At 43.4% G+C, this 14,419-nt stretch overlaps 1 protein-coding gene across 3 annotated transcripts in view; it reads left to right on the top strand.

Annotated features, from left to right (window-relative positions):
- The first annotated feature begins 915 nt into the window (after nucleotides 1-915).
- LOC114773132 (unconventional myosin-Ic-like) overlaps nucleotides 916-14,419 on the top strand; it is a 30,907-nt gene continuing 17,403 nt past the window's right edge. Inside the window, exons 1-3 of one of the 3 annotated variants that reach the window (XM_028965661.1) lie at nucleotides 916-1,041; nucleotides 13,796-13,954; nucleotides 14,218-14,333. In XM_028965661.1, coding sequence (XP_028821494.1) covers nucleotides 13,829-13,954; nucleotides 14,218-14,333 — 242 coding nt within the window. In that variant the 5' untranslated portion in view covers nucleotides 916-1,041; nucleotides 13,796-13,828. Of the gene's footprint in view, nucleotides 1,042-1,958; nucleotides 1,978-6,598; nucleotides 7,022-13,795; nucleotides 13,955-14,217; nucleotides 14,334-14,419 lie in introns of those variants that run through there. The other 2 variants (XM_028965659.1, XM_028965658.1) reach the window with 2 other exon arrangements.

Raw genomic sequence — 14,419 nt, 5'->3', positions numbered from 1 at the left:
ATATTTTCTAAGATAAAACCTCAATTTTTAAATATATATATACCCCTCTAAGGTTTTTCTATGAAAAATTCTGTATGAAAATATAAAACAACAAATTAACCCATCCTTAAAGACATTGTTGTTTAGCACTTTAAACCCCTCTGAGGTTTTTCTATGAAAAAAAAAATATATATAAGTGCTAAACAACTCTGGGAACTCCTTCAAGACTGTTGGAAAAGCATTTCAGGTGACGACCTCTTGAAGCTCATTGAGAGAATACCAAGCGTGTGCAAAGCAGTAATCAGAGCAAAGGGTGGATATTTTGAAGAAACTAGAATATAAAACATGTTTTCAGTTATTTCACCTTTTTTTGTTGAGTACATAACTCCACATGTGTTCATTCATAGTTTTGATGCCTTCAGTGAGAATCTACCAACGTAAATGGTCATGAAAATAAAGAAATTGAATGAGAAGGTGTGTCCAAACTTTTGGCCTGTACTGTATATATATATGTGTGTGCGTGCGTGTGTGTGTAGAAAGGCCACACTAACCTGCCTTTATATAAATATATATAAATATATGTATGGGGTGGTAGTGGCCTAGTGGGTTAGACACTCGCCTATGAACCAGAAGACCACAAAGTCACAGGTTCAAACCCCACTTACTACCATTGTGTCTACTGAGTGTAACTACTGACTGTAAGTAAAATGTAAAATGTATAAAGATATGCATAAAGTCAGTCTAGACTTTCTTCTCAGTATGAAACTTGATGATCGTGGTGCCAGGCCAGGCTGCTTAATATTTAAAAAGCTCGGCATCTGCTCGTTGAGCTGGACATGACGCAGGCGCCCTGGCCAGAGGACGCGGAGGAGGAGGGTGTTATCCGTAGCGCATCCTGACCGCACGGTGTGTGTGTGTGTGTGTGTGTGTGTGTGTGTGTGTGTGAAGTTGTTGGCCGTCCTCTGACCAACATCTGCAGGAAACCCGCACAGTCTTCGCGCATTTCGAGACTCTGCGGCGGGGACACGCGGGGACGAGCACCGAGACGCGCCCTTCCTGCAGGTAGGACGTTTATAACAAGGGCTCGTTGTTATAAAGTTCTTTTTTTGTTCTCGTTGTTGTTCAGACCGCGTTGGGTCCCGCGTTCACGCTCGGCCGGTTCGGTTCTAATTACCAGCGGGTCTTTGGTGACTAATTACTGTCGATTGTGTTACTACGCGCCTTGTATGGCGGCCAATTAGGGGCCCAAGTTCATTATTTCGGCGGGAAAGTGTTCATTTCGTGTACGTGTAAGTACTCTGCGCGTTAAAATGTTCCAGAACGTTGTAATGAAGGCCTACTGTGTTTCTCTCCAGGGGAAAGGTGTGTTATAGCCTGTTATAGCGTGTGCTTGTGTTAAATTCCCGCCATATTGGTGAAACATGCTGTATGAGCAGGATGAGGAGTCGTACACGGGTGGTCTCTGGTGAGTGAGGATGGTGAAGAAGGTAAGGGTGACGGGTTAAACCGTACACCGTATGCTCATCACGTGAAGATGAAGTCTAGCCATCCGACACTTTCATCAAAATGCATTATCATTTAAAACCATAACGCTATGCAGTAGGATGCCAAAGTTTCCCTGAGTGGTGAGAATTGTGGCGCTGGTTGAATGGCTGCCGTAGAAGCAGAGACGGCAGCTCATCGATCTCAGCTTCGTGAACAGGCTTTGGTACGTGTTTGTGTAGACGTATGTGGTGTGTGCCGCAGCTGCAGTGTTCGGATGAATTTGGCCTCTCGTGTGTGGGAATCGTTTAGCCGCGAGTCATTTTGGAAGAATGAGTTGGGCCTTTTCTCTCCACCCTACAGCTGAAGTGTTTGGTTATTCACCAGCATTTTGGATTCGATCTGGTTTCCTTTTTCATTTTTTTCATCTGCCCACGTGACTGTGGTTTGAGCTGCACTTAACACACGTCTTTCATTTATCCCAAACACACCACCAGCACCATGGAGACTGAGACGGTAGGTATGGCAACCGTGCGTTGCACCATCCCTTAGTCTGGATCATTTTGTGTGTACCCAGCTTGGCCTCGCAAAGTCCCCCTCCACACATTCCACAGATAAGTAAAGTAGTAAGAAACACCAAGGAACTTAACCTTAAACCTCAAAAAGTTCGTGAGCTGTTCCCGGTCATGTTTGTAAGTCAACCCTGGCTTTGCTGCAGGGCATGCAGGGAACCATTAATGACTGGCTCGCCATGTTTCTACTGACTTTTATTCTGTTAATGGGTTCTGGAGGGGGAACTGAATGAACTGGTGAAAAGCGATTGATGTCATCAAATTGTCCTGCTAAATTAAACTGCCTAAGCCATCAATGCTGACAATTTGAAATGGATTTTGCATCCATCTTGCCACAATTGAGGGATAATATACAATTCCAGGATTGTCCAGAACCGTTGGTTATGTTCTGTGGTTAGCTGTCGCTTATTCGTTTAAACGTATACAAACTGGATTAATGAAGCTGCAAAATGTTACTTACAAGGCATAGATGTATGAATGTAAAGAGATGCATCAGATTCTAGAATGTTGCCTGTAGCATGATAAACGATGCTGCCGATGCTGGTCATTTTAATTCTACCTGCATTATTCATAATATAAAGTTAGTAATAATACAAATGTATTGTATTTTAATAATACAAAGACCTTTTTTTTGCCAGATGTGATTATTTGCCACTGGCTTCATTTGAGGGAAGGGATCATTAAGAGTGATGTTTTTAACTCAGGAATTTAACATATCACAGTCAATTTCAACTCTGTGGCCTTTGTCCCCTACTTTTTTTGCCTTTTTGGTGACCCTTGGCATTCATAGGTCACACTAACCCATCAGCCGGTTCCATATGCACGGTGTGAGGCGCATGTTAACACTTTCTATCTAAACAGATGTGGGAGGCGGTTGCATGAGGCACAAAGGACCTGATAAACAGCAAGCAGCATTTTGGGGTAGGAAGGTGGGGAAACCGTATGCTTCTGAAATCGCGAAGCGTCTTTAACGCTGTTCACATCCCTCCCAGTTCATAAATAATAGAAATGACCCCTGCCCTGACAGGGACTACGGTAATACGAGGCCAAGCTGTTTTACACACTACTCATGTGTATAAAGAGTGCAGTGGGGTGTCTCTGCTGTGTGTGTGTGTGAGTGTGTGTGTGTGTGTGTGTGTGTGTATGTGCGTGTGTGTCAGTGCATGCTTGGTGGCTCGGCACTATTGCGCATGTAACTCATTGAAATATGAATGATGTTTGATGTTCCCGTATTCATACCGTGAATTGGCCGCTTCTGAGACGCTGTTACGTGCAAAACTTAGCGGTGTGGTGATCTGTGTTTGTGAAGAGTGACGGCGCCACTTTTCCAGATGTCCACGTGCTTCTGAGACTCAAAAGGTCCATCTGGAACACACACACACACACACACACACACACACACACACACACACACAGACAGACTAGTTAGATTTACTGCGACAGATACCATGGATTAGATAAGAGGTGAGTGAGTGTATGTTTCAAGTAGGATAAGGGAGAACGTATAGGCTTAATCTTAGGTACAAATGACGTTTGGCATGGGTGAGGGAAGACGAGCTTGAAGCCGCGTGCCAGGCGTAATACCTGATACGCACCGGTACGTAGCCCCTCTGTTGACCTGTCAGTGGCCATGTGTACCGTGTGTGTGAGTGATCAGCAGATGCGGTCCCGGTTACTGTCCCATTGATCCTGATGTGACATGTGTCCGCTGCATTACACGCGTGCATCACAACGTGGTCCGTGATGCAGCTGCCTGGGAATTGCGGCCTCTCTCCGGCATTCAGGCGGCGCCAGAGGGAAAGAACGGGAAGAATGTTTGACCCCGTGCATCCATCCGTGGGTCAGACAGTGTAAGAATTTATTTTATGCAGTGTTACAAAAGAGTTGCAAAATGCTTGCATGACCACAGCCAGTGAAATAACGTGTCTGAAAAGTTTTTATGAAACAGGCCGCCGCCCATTAGCTGGCGTGTTGTGTTGCTCCTGTTATTTCCTGTTATGTCATAAATGATGATGGTCAGGCGCTCAGGCGCTGACTGTTGATCCAAATTTAGCGAAGGGGGCTGGTCTGGGGGGGAAAGAAATAATAAAGTCTATAAGGGCAGAGCATGAAAGGCGGATTAAGGCAGAGGGAGAACGCAGCACAGAAATAGGAAGATGGAGGGACTGCAGTGTCCTTTGGGATGAATGAAGGCTGGGCGCGGCACATTTCTACCATTCTTTCTGTCTGGGTGGAATGATGGAGGCCGGTTGGGAAAGTGAGAATTTAGAGACAAGACTGCAGCTTCTGGGGTGAAAGTGCAAAAGAATGGAATGTAAAGAAAAGAGGGGAGAGCCTTTCCATATCACGGCAACACAAAAACACATCACAATATATTGTTTTTAAGTGCACTAACAGTCAAACTTTTGGACACACGTCCTTATTTATAGGTCTTGCATTTTTTACATTAAAGGACAAAATTGAAGTGAAAGTGATTGGTTTGAAGACACTGGATTATGAAATAACACAACATCTTGGCTTCTCTCCACCAGTCAGACAACGGGGAGGTTTTTCCGACAGTCCTGAAGGTTTATGCTGAACACTTTCTTATCATTCGCTGTCAGGGCCGAGGACAAGGCGCACCAACAGGACCCCTTGGGCATGGAAGAGTAGCAGGAACGCGATGGGCAGCCAGACACAGGCGCTTGGGGAAGTGCTGGGTGGCCACGAGGGTCGGGGAGTGAGTGGCTCGCTGGCTGGGCTCAGTTTGTGTAACCGCTGGGCGGCGGTGGGAGTTGCACAGTGTAATAGCACAGTTCATGGTTACCATGGTGGATTCAGGGCACTGGGGAGAAGGCGGTAGAGTAGTCAGAAGACGTGGGTCAACAACATCGATGGCGGATGGACCAGAGGGCGAAGGATGGGTGCTCGGTCGGCAACATTGGGTTCAGAACAAGAGGCAGGTAAGGGTAGTCCAGAAAAATAGTGGCGGTCAATGTGAGGATTGGTCAGGCTGGAAAAACGGCTTGCATCAAAGGAGGGTTTCCAATGATGAGCTTGCAGGGAACAAGATGGCCGTCGGATGTTTATAGGCCATGTTGACTAGAGCTGATTCCGTTTTCGGGTCGGCGGCCCCGTGGCATTCACTCACGTTAATGAGCATCTCATGAAGCGGCTTTTGATGATGACAATAGTGAACACATCAGACATGAAGGTAAAAAGAGGTGACCCTCAAAAAAACTCCCCTGCTCCCATCTCCCCAGCTACAAAAATACTGAATATGTTTATTGTATTGGATCCTTCAAAATGGCTCCATCTTAGTCTCCATAACCACCACAGAGTTGTTGAATCCAAACCTTTGACTGATACTGTATATCATATATTGAAGTAGATGACTCCTCAGGATGAAATGCAGATTTTAATAGAAACCAGGTGCTGTAATATATGGATTATATCACATCATGTAATATATATGTAGGTGTGGATGTTTCAGAATCAGACAGATCAAGACCGGGAATTTGATTTATCATGGAATTATCACAAAAAAGCCATCTTTATATAGATCATATATTAGCATCCCCAACCTCTGCCATTTATTTCGGTTGTACTGGAGTCTGTATTGGAGTCTGCAGGGTCTTTTACTTTAAATTATAACCAGATCATCCATGTGCTGTGGTTTTGATGGTCCATAAATTAAGCCCATGTGCTAACCCGAGCTAAAAAAAAATTCAGGCATCTCCTGATAACTTCTACCACTCAGGACGTCATCTAATTCAGTTTTATGGTTTGCTGAGGTTATAATGCACTTTTTCTGCACAATGAATGTTTGTTAAAAGAATAACATTTTGTGATATATTCTTTTCATGACTTTTTCGCTTTTTTTTTTACACGCGGTAAGAGTGAAGAGTAGAGAATGAGCACCGCAGTGTAAACTCCTGTCACTGCGATGCCAATTGGCTCCACCTTCCGTCTACGCCACCAAACACACCCCTTTACTCAGACACAATCTCTTTCTCACACTCACAGCCACACACATACGAACACACAACAACTGCGAGTAGTCTGTTTTACTTGCTCACACTTCGTAGAATTGAAAGTCCTGTATTTTATTCTGCAATGAGGTTCATCTTGTCTCTCCGACAGCTCCGTGGCTATCGTTTACTGCAAATCTGTTCCAGCTTGAGAAGGAGGGAGGGAGAAAAAGAGGGAGGGACGAGTAATGGAACAGAAAGAATGCTCTCAGAGGCAGTCATGTGATTTCTGTTTGTGTTTTTTTATAGTTCTCATAGTGATTAGATGCTAGCAGTTTTTTCCAGACTTTTTTTCCCCCCTTTCTCGTCCTTTCCAAACTTTCGCCGTCCTTTCATGGAGCTGGTCTGGCGAGCTGACGTTATTCTATTCTTCTTTCTCAAAACTCCCACCCAGTTACAGCTATATGAAATGTGATTTTATGTGAATGGTGTTAGTCAGAACGAGACGAAGAGAGACAGACAGCCAGACATTGGCAAATACAGAAGAAAGAAAGAAAAGTGGAAAAGGGGAAAAGGGGAAGGGAGGAGACGGGGCGGGTAGGGAAAGTTTATTTAACCTGCATCATGGAGAGGAAGAAAAAAGGTGCATGTCAGCGAGTCTGCTGTAAACTTGCATATAACTGAGAGAGAGAGAAATAGAAAGCAAGTGAGAGAGAAGAGAAAAGGGAGGGAGAGGTTAAAAAAAGAAGCAGAAGAGGACACAGACATGAGGGCATGGAAAGGAGGGATCAAACGATAGGGGGATCGAAAGAAAAACTGGAATAGAGTGGTTTAGGAAGGAACCAAGGGTTAGAGAATGTACCAGAGAAAGTGAGAGAGCGGGATCAGAGGAATAATAACGGACACATGAACTTACAGAGGGAGAACTTTCCCTAGACTAACCTCAGCAGACGCTAATGGAAAAACCCCGGAGGTACTGAGACGTGTTGGATACCGAGGGAGAAGGAGCGAGGGATAAAGATGAGGTATCAGGGCAGGGTAAGACATCATGCTACTTCTGGTCTCTCTCTTAAATCATTTATACACGTTTCAGTTAAACAGAAATCGCATTTGGCCTGTTTCACAACCAGAATTAATTCACACGATGGTGGTAGCCTTGTGGGTCAGGTCACAGGTTCAAACCCCAGTTACCACTGTCCCTTTAACTACTGAATGTAAGTTGCTCTGGATAAGGTTGTCTGATATATGCTGTAAATGTAAATGACATTTAATATTGTGTAAAACAGAGCGGTGTGGTTAATTTAGCAGCTATAATTACAGACTAACATGTGACAGAAAATTAGCTATTGTTGCCCTTATTTAGCGAGGATGCAATGTGCTGTTGTACAGATGATGGCAGTGATCAAGTGTTGTGTAGAGTTTACTGAAGAGGCTGTGGCACAACTGGTGAGTGTCCAGCCAGGAGTGCACCCATTTGGGGTTCAGAGCTGAGACGGCGACCTTATAAGGAGCGGCAGGCTTTGTTTAAACTTAGCGGGCTGACGGCCCTCTGCCAAATCCCACAGAAAAGCTTTATCTTGGGGGTTCTAGGGACTCTATTACCCACAATTCTCTAAACTCTGACTTCCAGGTCCTACAAACCTGAAGGCGGTACTAGCAGTAGCTGAATTGTAAAAACAAAGGAATTTTATTCTTTCTTGGACATATTTTGTGCTGATGACCCTCACATTGTGGGTGACCAACGGTGTACCCTTTTTATTGTTGTTTTTGCAAAAACATAATTAATATATTCTACTACCCTAAAGCAACATGTATAGTTTGGATGTTATGTGTAAGTTTAGAATTTTCACTGAAATCCCGGTGTGTGTGCTGCACTCTACAGCCTACAAACTCTTCAAAAACGTGTCGTGAACTTGCCATTTATTGGCCCTGTTGGCTTGCCATAGTTGAAGGGGAAGGTGTGCCACAGTGGCCTCTCAGCAAATGTATGTATCATTTCTATTACTGCTACTGCCTAATAGGCTCTGCTTATTTTTTCCTGACTTTAGTTATTTTCTTTTGAATTCCATGTTTTTCGTTATAAGCGTATTTATTTACCTAAAAACTGTGATTATGAAGTAGATGTGAAAAAAAACAAAGGCAATATGACAAATCATATTTAATCACTCTTCAACAAAGTGTGAGTTTGCATGTAACTGATCGTGCAAGTGGTCTGGATTCGACACTGACAGCCTTTTCACCGTAGCTGACCACGCGTTTTCATTGTGTTGGTGTGTCCGAACATCACGGAAACATGTGTACTGGGCTTCAGAAGCCAGAAACACAACAGATTCCATTTTATTTGTTGGATTTCGTGATTCCGTCATCATTTTCCTATACTTATACATTCCTTGACTGCTTTTGACTGTTGGTATTTCAGGGGGGTGACATCCCCCTCAACTCGAGCACTGGGTAGTAGCCTAGTGGATAACACACTCACTTATGAACCAGATGACCATAACGATGCAAGGCACTTAACCCTGAGTAGCTAGAGGGGGAGTGTCCCTGTTGAAACTACTGGGTAAGTATGGGGTAACTAGATAACTATTGTAACCTACAATGTAAAAGCTGTATTTCCCTCTCATTAGCTAAACACTACATTATCTTCTCTTCTCAAAAATGTCACATGTTGTTTCAGAACTACATTACCTGTGACTTTCATGCTATAGAGCTACAATACACTGCTAATTCCATTTGCCTTGTAAGATGAGTCTGTGGGGAATGACATCATGCCTGAGGTGATTTGTATTTCAGTACAAGTTGGAAAATCATGGCCATACCAAGTCATAACAACATCCACAACAAAGCAATGCATGGCAACATGTTCACAGAAACGTTCTTAGAGGCTGATCTAATGACATAAGCGCTAGTAGTATGTTACTACGGTTTTCAGCCACTAGCTATGGCAGCAACCGTCTTGGATTCTCAGTGTCTGAGAGACTCATTCAACATTTTGAGTACTAATAGATTGCTGCATTAACCGACGATCAACAGTCAAGCAGACATTATTAAGACTCTTGTGTTTGTAGACAACCAGTGGCCAGTGGCTACTGCTTAATGGTGATAAAGCCTTAAAACTATACAGTGCTTCTGAGTCTCAGCTAAACACCACGGTGCTCACTGTGTTCGTAGATCTTTTTCAGAACAGATGGTCAGAACAGGTCTTTATCAGCCGTCTAGTAGCAAAAATCTAGTTTTAGTTATTTTATGACTCATAAGTTTGTTGTTGGCAGTCAGTGGCGTGTGTGGCCAAACACCTCCAAGGTTGTGAGTCTGACTCCTGATTTGGACCTTGTGTGTGGAGTTTGCATGCTCTCCCTGTGTTGGTGCAAGTTTCCTCCGGGTTCTCTGGTTTATTTTAACCATCTGCTGCACACTATGGGAAATACTGACTTATGTACATCCTGTCTTGGGCTTGCAGAGCTCAATGTTCCGGGATGGGCTCCGTCTGCCACGACTGTATGAATAAGCGGTTATTGAAAGTGAGTGAGTTTGTTGTTTAATTCTAATTTGATTAAGGTGAACTGAAATTAGGTTGAAAAGACCTGGAATGAAGTGGTGAACTTCATTCAATTGTAAAAAATCAGGATTTGAATGCCAATGTTGGTGTGTACATGAGATCTTACCGACCCCTTTCAACAGAGCAGTTATCCCAAACATGTATGCCAGTTGCAACAGTACTATTGCAAATCAAGCAGAATAGGAAAGCTGCACTACTGAAAGCTCAACGGCAAATTAAGATTTTTAGAATTTCAAATATGCATAATGGCACTGAGAGACTGACTGCATGCTTAGTACAGTTTACAAAATCTACAAAATTTAATTTAGTTCATTAACACACACTGTTCTTTGAAAGCCTGAAAACTCATGACTATGAGCATAACAACAGCTGCACCTTGTGACAACATTTTTTGAGCCAACTGTGTCTATGTCTTGCCTGCCGTTTCTGTCTGAATGTTGTAATAAGAGTTAGGCACATGCATGAACCACTTATGCATATGCACCTTGACTATGCAGGATTTGTTAGTATTAGTATTGTTATAATAATGGTAATATTTTCTGTTGTGGAATGAACGTGGATTGCCAGTAGCCTAGTGGGTAAGACACTCGCCTATGAAGAAGACCACAAAGTCACAGGTTCAAACCCCACTTACTACCATTGTGACCCTGAGCAAGACACTTAACCCTCCACTTAACCCTCCAGGGGCACTGGACTTTAATGGTGTCTGCTTAATACCTTAAATGTTAATGTAGCATGCTTTAGGGGCAGTGGTGGCCTAGCGGTTAAGGAAGCGGCCCTGTAATCAGAAGGTTGCTGGTTTGAATCCCGATCTGCCAAGGTACCACTGAGGTGCCACTGAGCAAAGCACCGTCCCCACACACTGCTCCCCGGGCTCCTGTCATGGCTGCCCACTGCTCACTCAGGGTGATGGGTTAAATGCAGAGGACAAATTTCACTGTGTGCACTGTTTGCTGTGCTGCTGGGTATCACGTGTGACAATCACTTCACTTTCACTTTATGTTTTAAGTCTTTTGCTGAAATATGTACAGTTGAGATAGTTCCTCAAGGGACATTAGCTATGATTGGCTCCTAAATAATTTGTTTGTCTCAACTAATGCTGCTTTCTCTATTTATTTCCATTTGAAAAAAATATGTCATTTGTACCAGCTGTTTGTTCCATAATAACATCAATCTGTTATGCAATCACCCGCAATGATTCTTTAAAATGCAGAAAGTAAATATTCTTTCCATGAGGACATGCATCGTAGTGGATCCAACTGTACAATGCATACTACAGATATACTTATTCCTGCATGGACTTGTCCTACCATTCTGCAGAGTCATGAAGGAATCAGAGGCACACTATTAAAAGGATATTAATGGAAAATTGAACCCTCTGGCGTTCCCCTTTGTGAGGCCTGATCAGCCACACCCCAGAGGCTGAAGCTTTGGCTTGAAAAGCGCTCTTCCACTCCACCTGTTTCGCCACATCTGTCTTAACCCCTGAGGCCCCCTGGGAAATATGCTAATTAGATGAATATGTCAGTGTGGTACAGGGGAAGGTATTTCACCTTGGGGGAGTACATGGACTGAGTTTCAGTTTGTCTTTGCAAAGGGGTGTTAGAAAGGCAAGAGAGAATGAATGAAGAGCAGATGAATGATTAGAGAAATAATATATTGATGGCCAGTATAATACATGTTTAAGTGTTTGCTATTATAATATTACAGAGCTACTTGTGCATGACATCATCATCACAGCTGATAAAAGTTGAGTAAATTGCAGACAGGGTACTAGGATGGATTAAAAATGCATCTGTTCTGTCATCATAAAGTTTAATGTTTAACCAGAGATGGAGGCGTTAGTGAAGTGCAGGAGGGTGCTCTGGTGTAGATCTGGTGTATCATCTGCTTAACATATAAATAATGCAGTCTGGGAACTGCATAGACAGGCCTTGCGGAACTTGGGCAATGTATGATTTGACTGTATTATTGCTCATAAATCGTTGCCTATGAGAGAAACATGAGCAATACAGGAAATTACGGTATCAATAATACCATATTATACAATGTGAAATGATGTGTTGTCACAAGCAGAACTTCTATCAAGTGGAAGAATTAAACAGGTAGCCTCTGTGTTTGCTGGCAGAAGGTCAACCCTGAGGACTGCAGTCTCAGTACATTGCAGTGAACAGAAACCAGATTAGAATGTTTCAGAGAGATTGTAAGATGCCTCCTTCTAGTATATTTAAGGTGAAATCTTTGGGTCCACAGATGTTTTCTAACACATGATCGAGTGTCTCTGTGCGTGTGTGTTTGTGTGAAAGGAGAGAGAGCGAGGGAGTATTGTATTCTCTGTTGGCACTCAGGGGGTGATATTTATTTGCAGAGGTGGAACTTCTAAAGCACGCTCTTGTATCCTGCCTTCAGAATAACAACTATTAACCCCATCCGTTGTGCATCGGAAGATCTGATTGTGCCTGAGCTGTTAAGGAAGGCCTGTGGGTTTCTGTGAACTTTTGTGTGTTTATTTGTGAATGTGGGGACAGGAAGGCCACCTGCAGAAACCTGAGGTTGAACAATGCCCTAATGGGATTCTCAGATTGGGTGGGGGTTGCAAACAACATGGATGGGGCGTGTTTATGGAGTGTGCAAGATTGTGGTGTGCGTGCACATTTGGGGATTAGCCTTCCAGTGCCGGATGGTTGTATATCTGTTTGTTGAGTGGGTTTTTTTGTATGTTATGAGTACATGAGTGTGTAAATGTGCAGTTCTATATTGGTTTATTGAATCTGTTTGTTTGTGTGTGTGTGTTTTGTGTGATATGATCTTCCCTTGGCTTGGGTCCACTGTTGTTCTTATTTTTTTTCTTTGCCATATAACCCCCGTAACGATCTTAACAAGCATCGGTCTGCAGGAAAGCCCAGTGTTACTCTTATTGGTCTCCAAAGCTGCTTTTACACGTGGGAGTGTAGTATAACATTTGATATATGGTTAAATAATATGTTTGGTAATAGAGACTGAAAGTTGACTCTCTACTTAGTTGCTGTGTGTTTGTGGTGAAGCTGTAGTTTATTATGTGTCTGTCTCCGAGTTTATCGAATTTATATATACACAGACAGTCTAGACTGTATGCACGTGCCCCTCCATGCATGCGTGCGTCTGATAAGGATGTATACATGTACACACACACCAGTGACAGTGTGTGTGTGTGTGTGTGTGTGTGTGTGTGTGTGTGATGAATACATGCACCTCTGTGTGTGATAACGTGCTCTGTGGAGTGGAGAGGCAGGAGGTTCGGCTTATGAAAGGAGTGTTCAGCGTATTAGCGTATGGGGCAGTGGTGGCCTAGCGGTTAAGGAAGCGGCCCCGTAATCAGAAGGTTGCCGGTTCGAATCCCGATCCGCCAAGGTGCCACTGAGGTGCCACTGAGCAAAGTACCGTCCCCACACACTGCTCCCCGGGCGCCTGTCATGGCTGCCCACTGTTCACTCAGGGTGATGGGTTAAATGCAGAGGTTGGGGCAGTGGTGGCCTAGCGGTTAAGGAAGCGGCCCTGTAATCAGAAGGTTGCTGGTTCGAATCCCGAGCCGGCAAGGTGCCACTGAGGTGCCACTGAGCAAAGCACCGTCCCCACACGCTGCTCCCCGGGCGCTTGTCATGGCTGCCCACTGCTCACTCAGGGTGATGGGTTAAATGCAGAGGACAAATTTCACTGTGTGCACCGTGTGCTGTGCTGCTTTGTATCACATGTGACAATCACTTCACTTTATTTATTTTATTACCTTTACTTTACTTTACTTTATTTTGCAGACGCTTTTATCCAAAGCGACTTACAGGAGGAAGACACCAGCAATTCTCGTTCGATTTCTATAGATTTTGAGTTTACAAAAACTAAGATCCCTGATAGGGCCTAACTTGTCAGCAAAGAGCATGCCCGGAGATTGTTAAGTGCTAGACGAAGAAAAATTATTTTTTATATATATATATAAATAAAAACATTTTTGTATGTATATATATTTTATATACATACATACATACATACATATATATATGTATGTATGTATGTGTGTGTGTGTGTGTGTGTGTGTGTGTTTATATATATATATATATATATATATATTTGTATTGTTTTGTGCAGTGTGTCTGCATTAAGACGGTCTTACAAGCCTATAAACAAGATGCAACGAGAACACGGAACATTCTGCTGTATTCTGTTCTCTTCTTCCCTCCCTCTGCACCTACTCTTACTTTGCTTTCTCCATTTCTGCCTAGGAGGTGGAGGTGGAGGGTGCTGTGAGGTTGGTCATGGAGAGTGCACTGACTGCAAGGGATAGGGTGGGGGTACAGGACTTCCTGCTACTGGAGAACTACACCAGTGAGGCAGCGTTCATCGAGAACCTGCGTCGCCGTTTCCGTGAGAACCTCATCTATGTGAGAAACTCACACACACAAACACACACACACACACACTCTTTCAACAGTGTTAATAGATGTTTGGATGAATGGAATTATCATGAACATTCATGAACAACAGACAAAAAGAAACAATCTTCTGATTAATGGCACGATATTGTGTCACCAGTTGAAAACTAACCTCTATTTAAAGAAGATGAGAAAGAACATTTCCAAAAAAAAACTGTTGTTCTTCCTAACCTTGCTGTGTATGCTGCTCGGTTTACTCGTGTGTGTTTCAGACTTACATTGGCTCGGTGTTGGTGTCAATGAATCCATATAAGGAGTTGGAGATTTACTCCAAGCCGCAAATGGAACGATACCGAGGGGTCAACTTTTACGAGATATCCCCTCATATGTGAGTTTTTATATAAATGTGTGTGTATGTAAGTCTGTGAACATATTTGTGCATGGGAATCCCGGAGTGCATTCCGCCCATTCACG

The sequence above is a fragment of the Denticeps clupeoides genome, unplaced genomic scaffold, assembly GCF_900700375.1.
Source record: "Denticeps clupeoides unplaced genomic scaffold, fDenClu1.1, whole genome shotgun sequence".
NCBI classification, from domain to species: Eukaryota; Metazoa; Chordata; class Actinopteri; order Clupeiformes; family Denticipitidae; genus Denticeps; species Denticeps clupeoides.
This window is presented reverse-complemented; position numbering and strand designations above follow the sequence as displayed.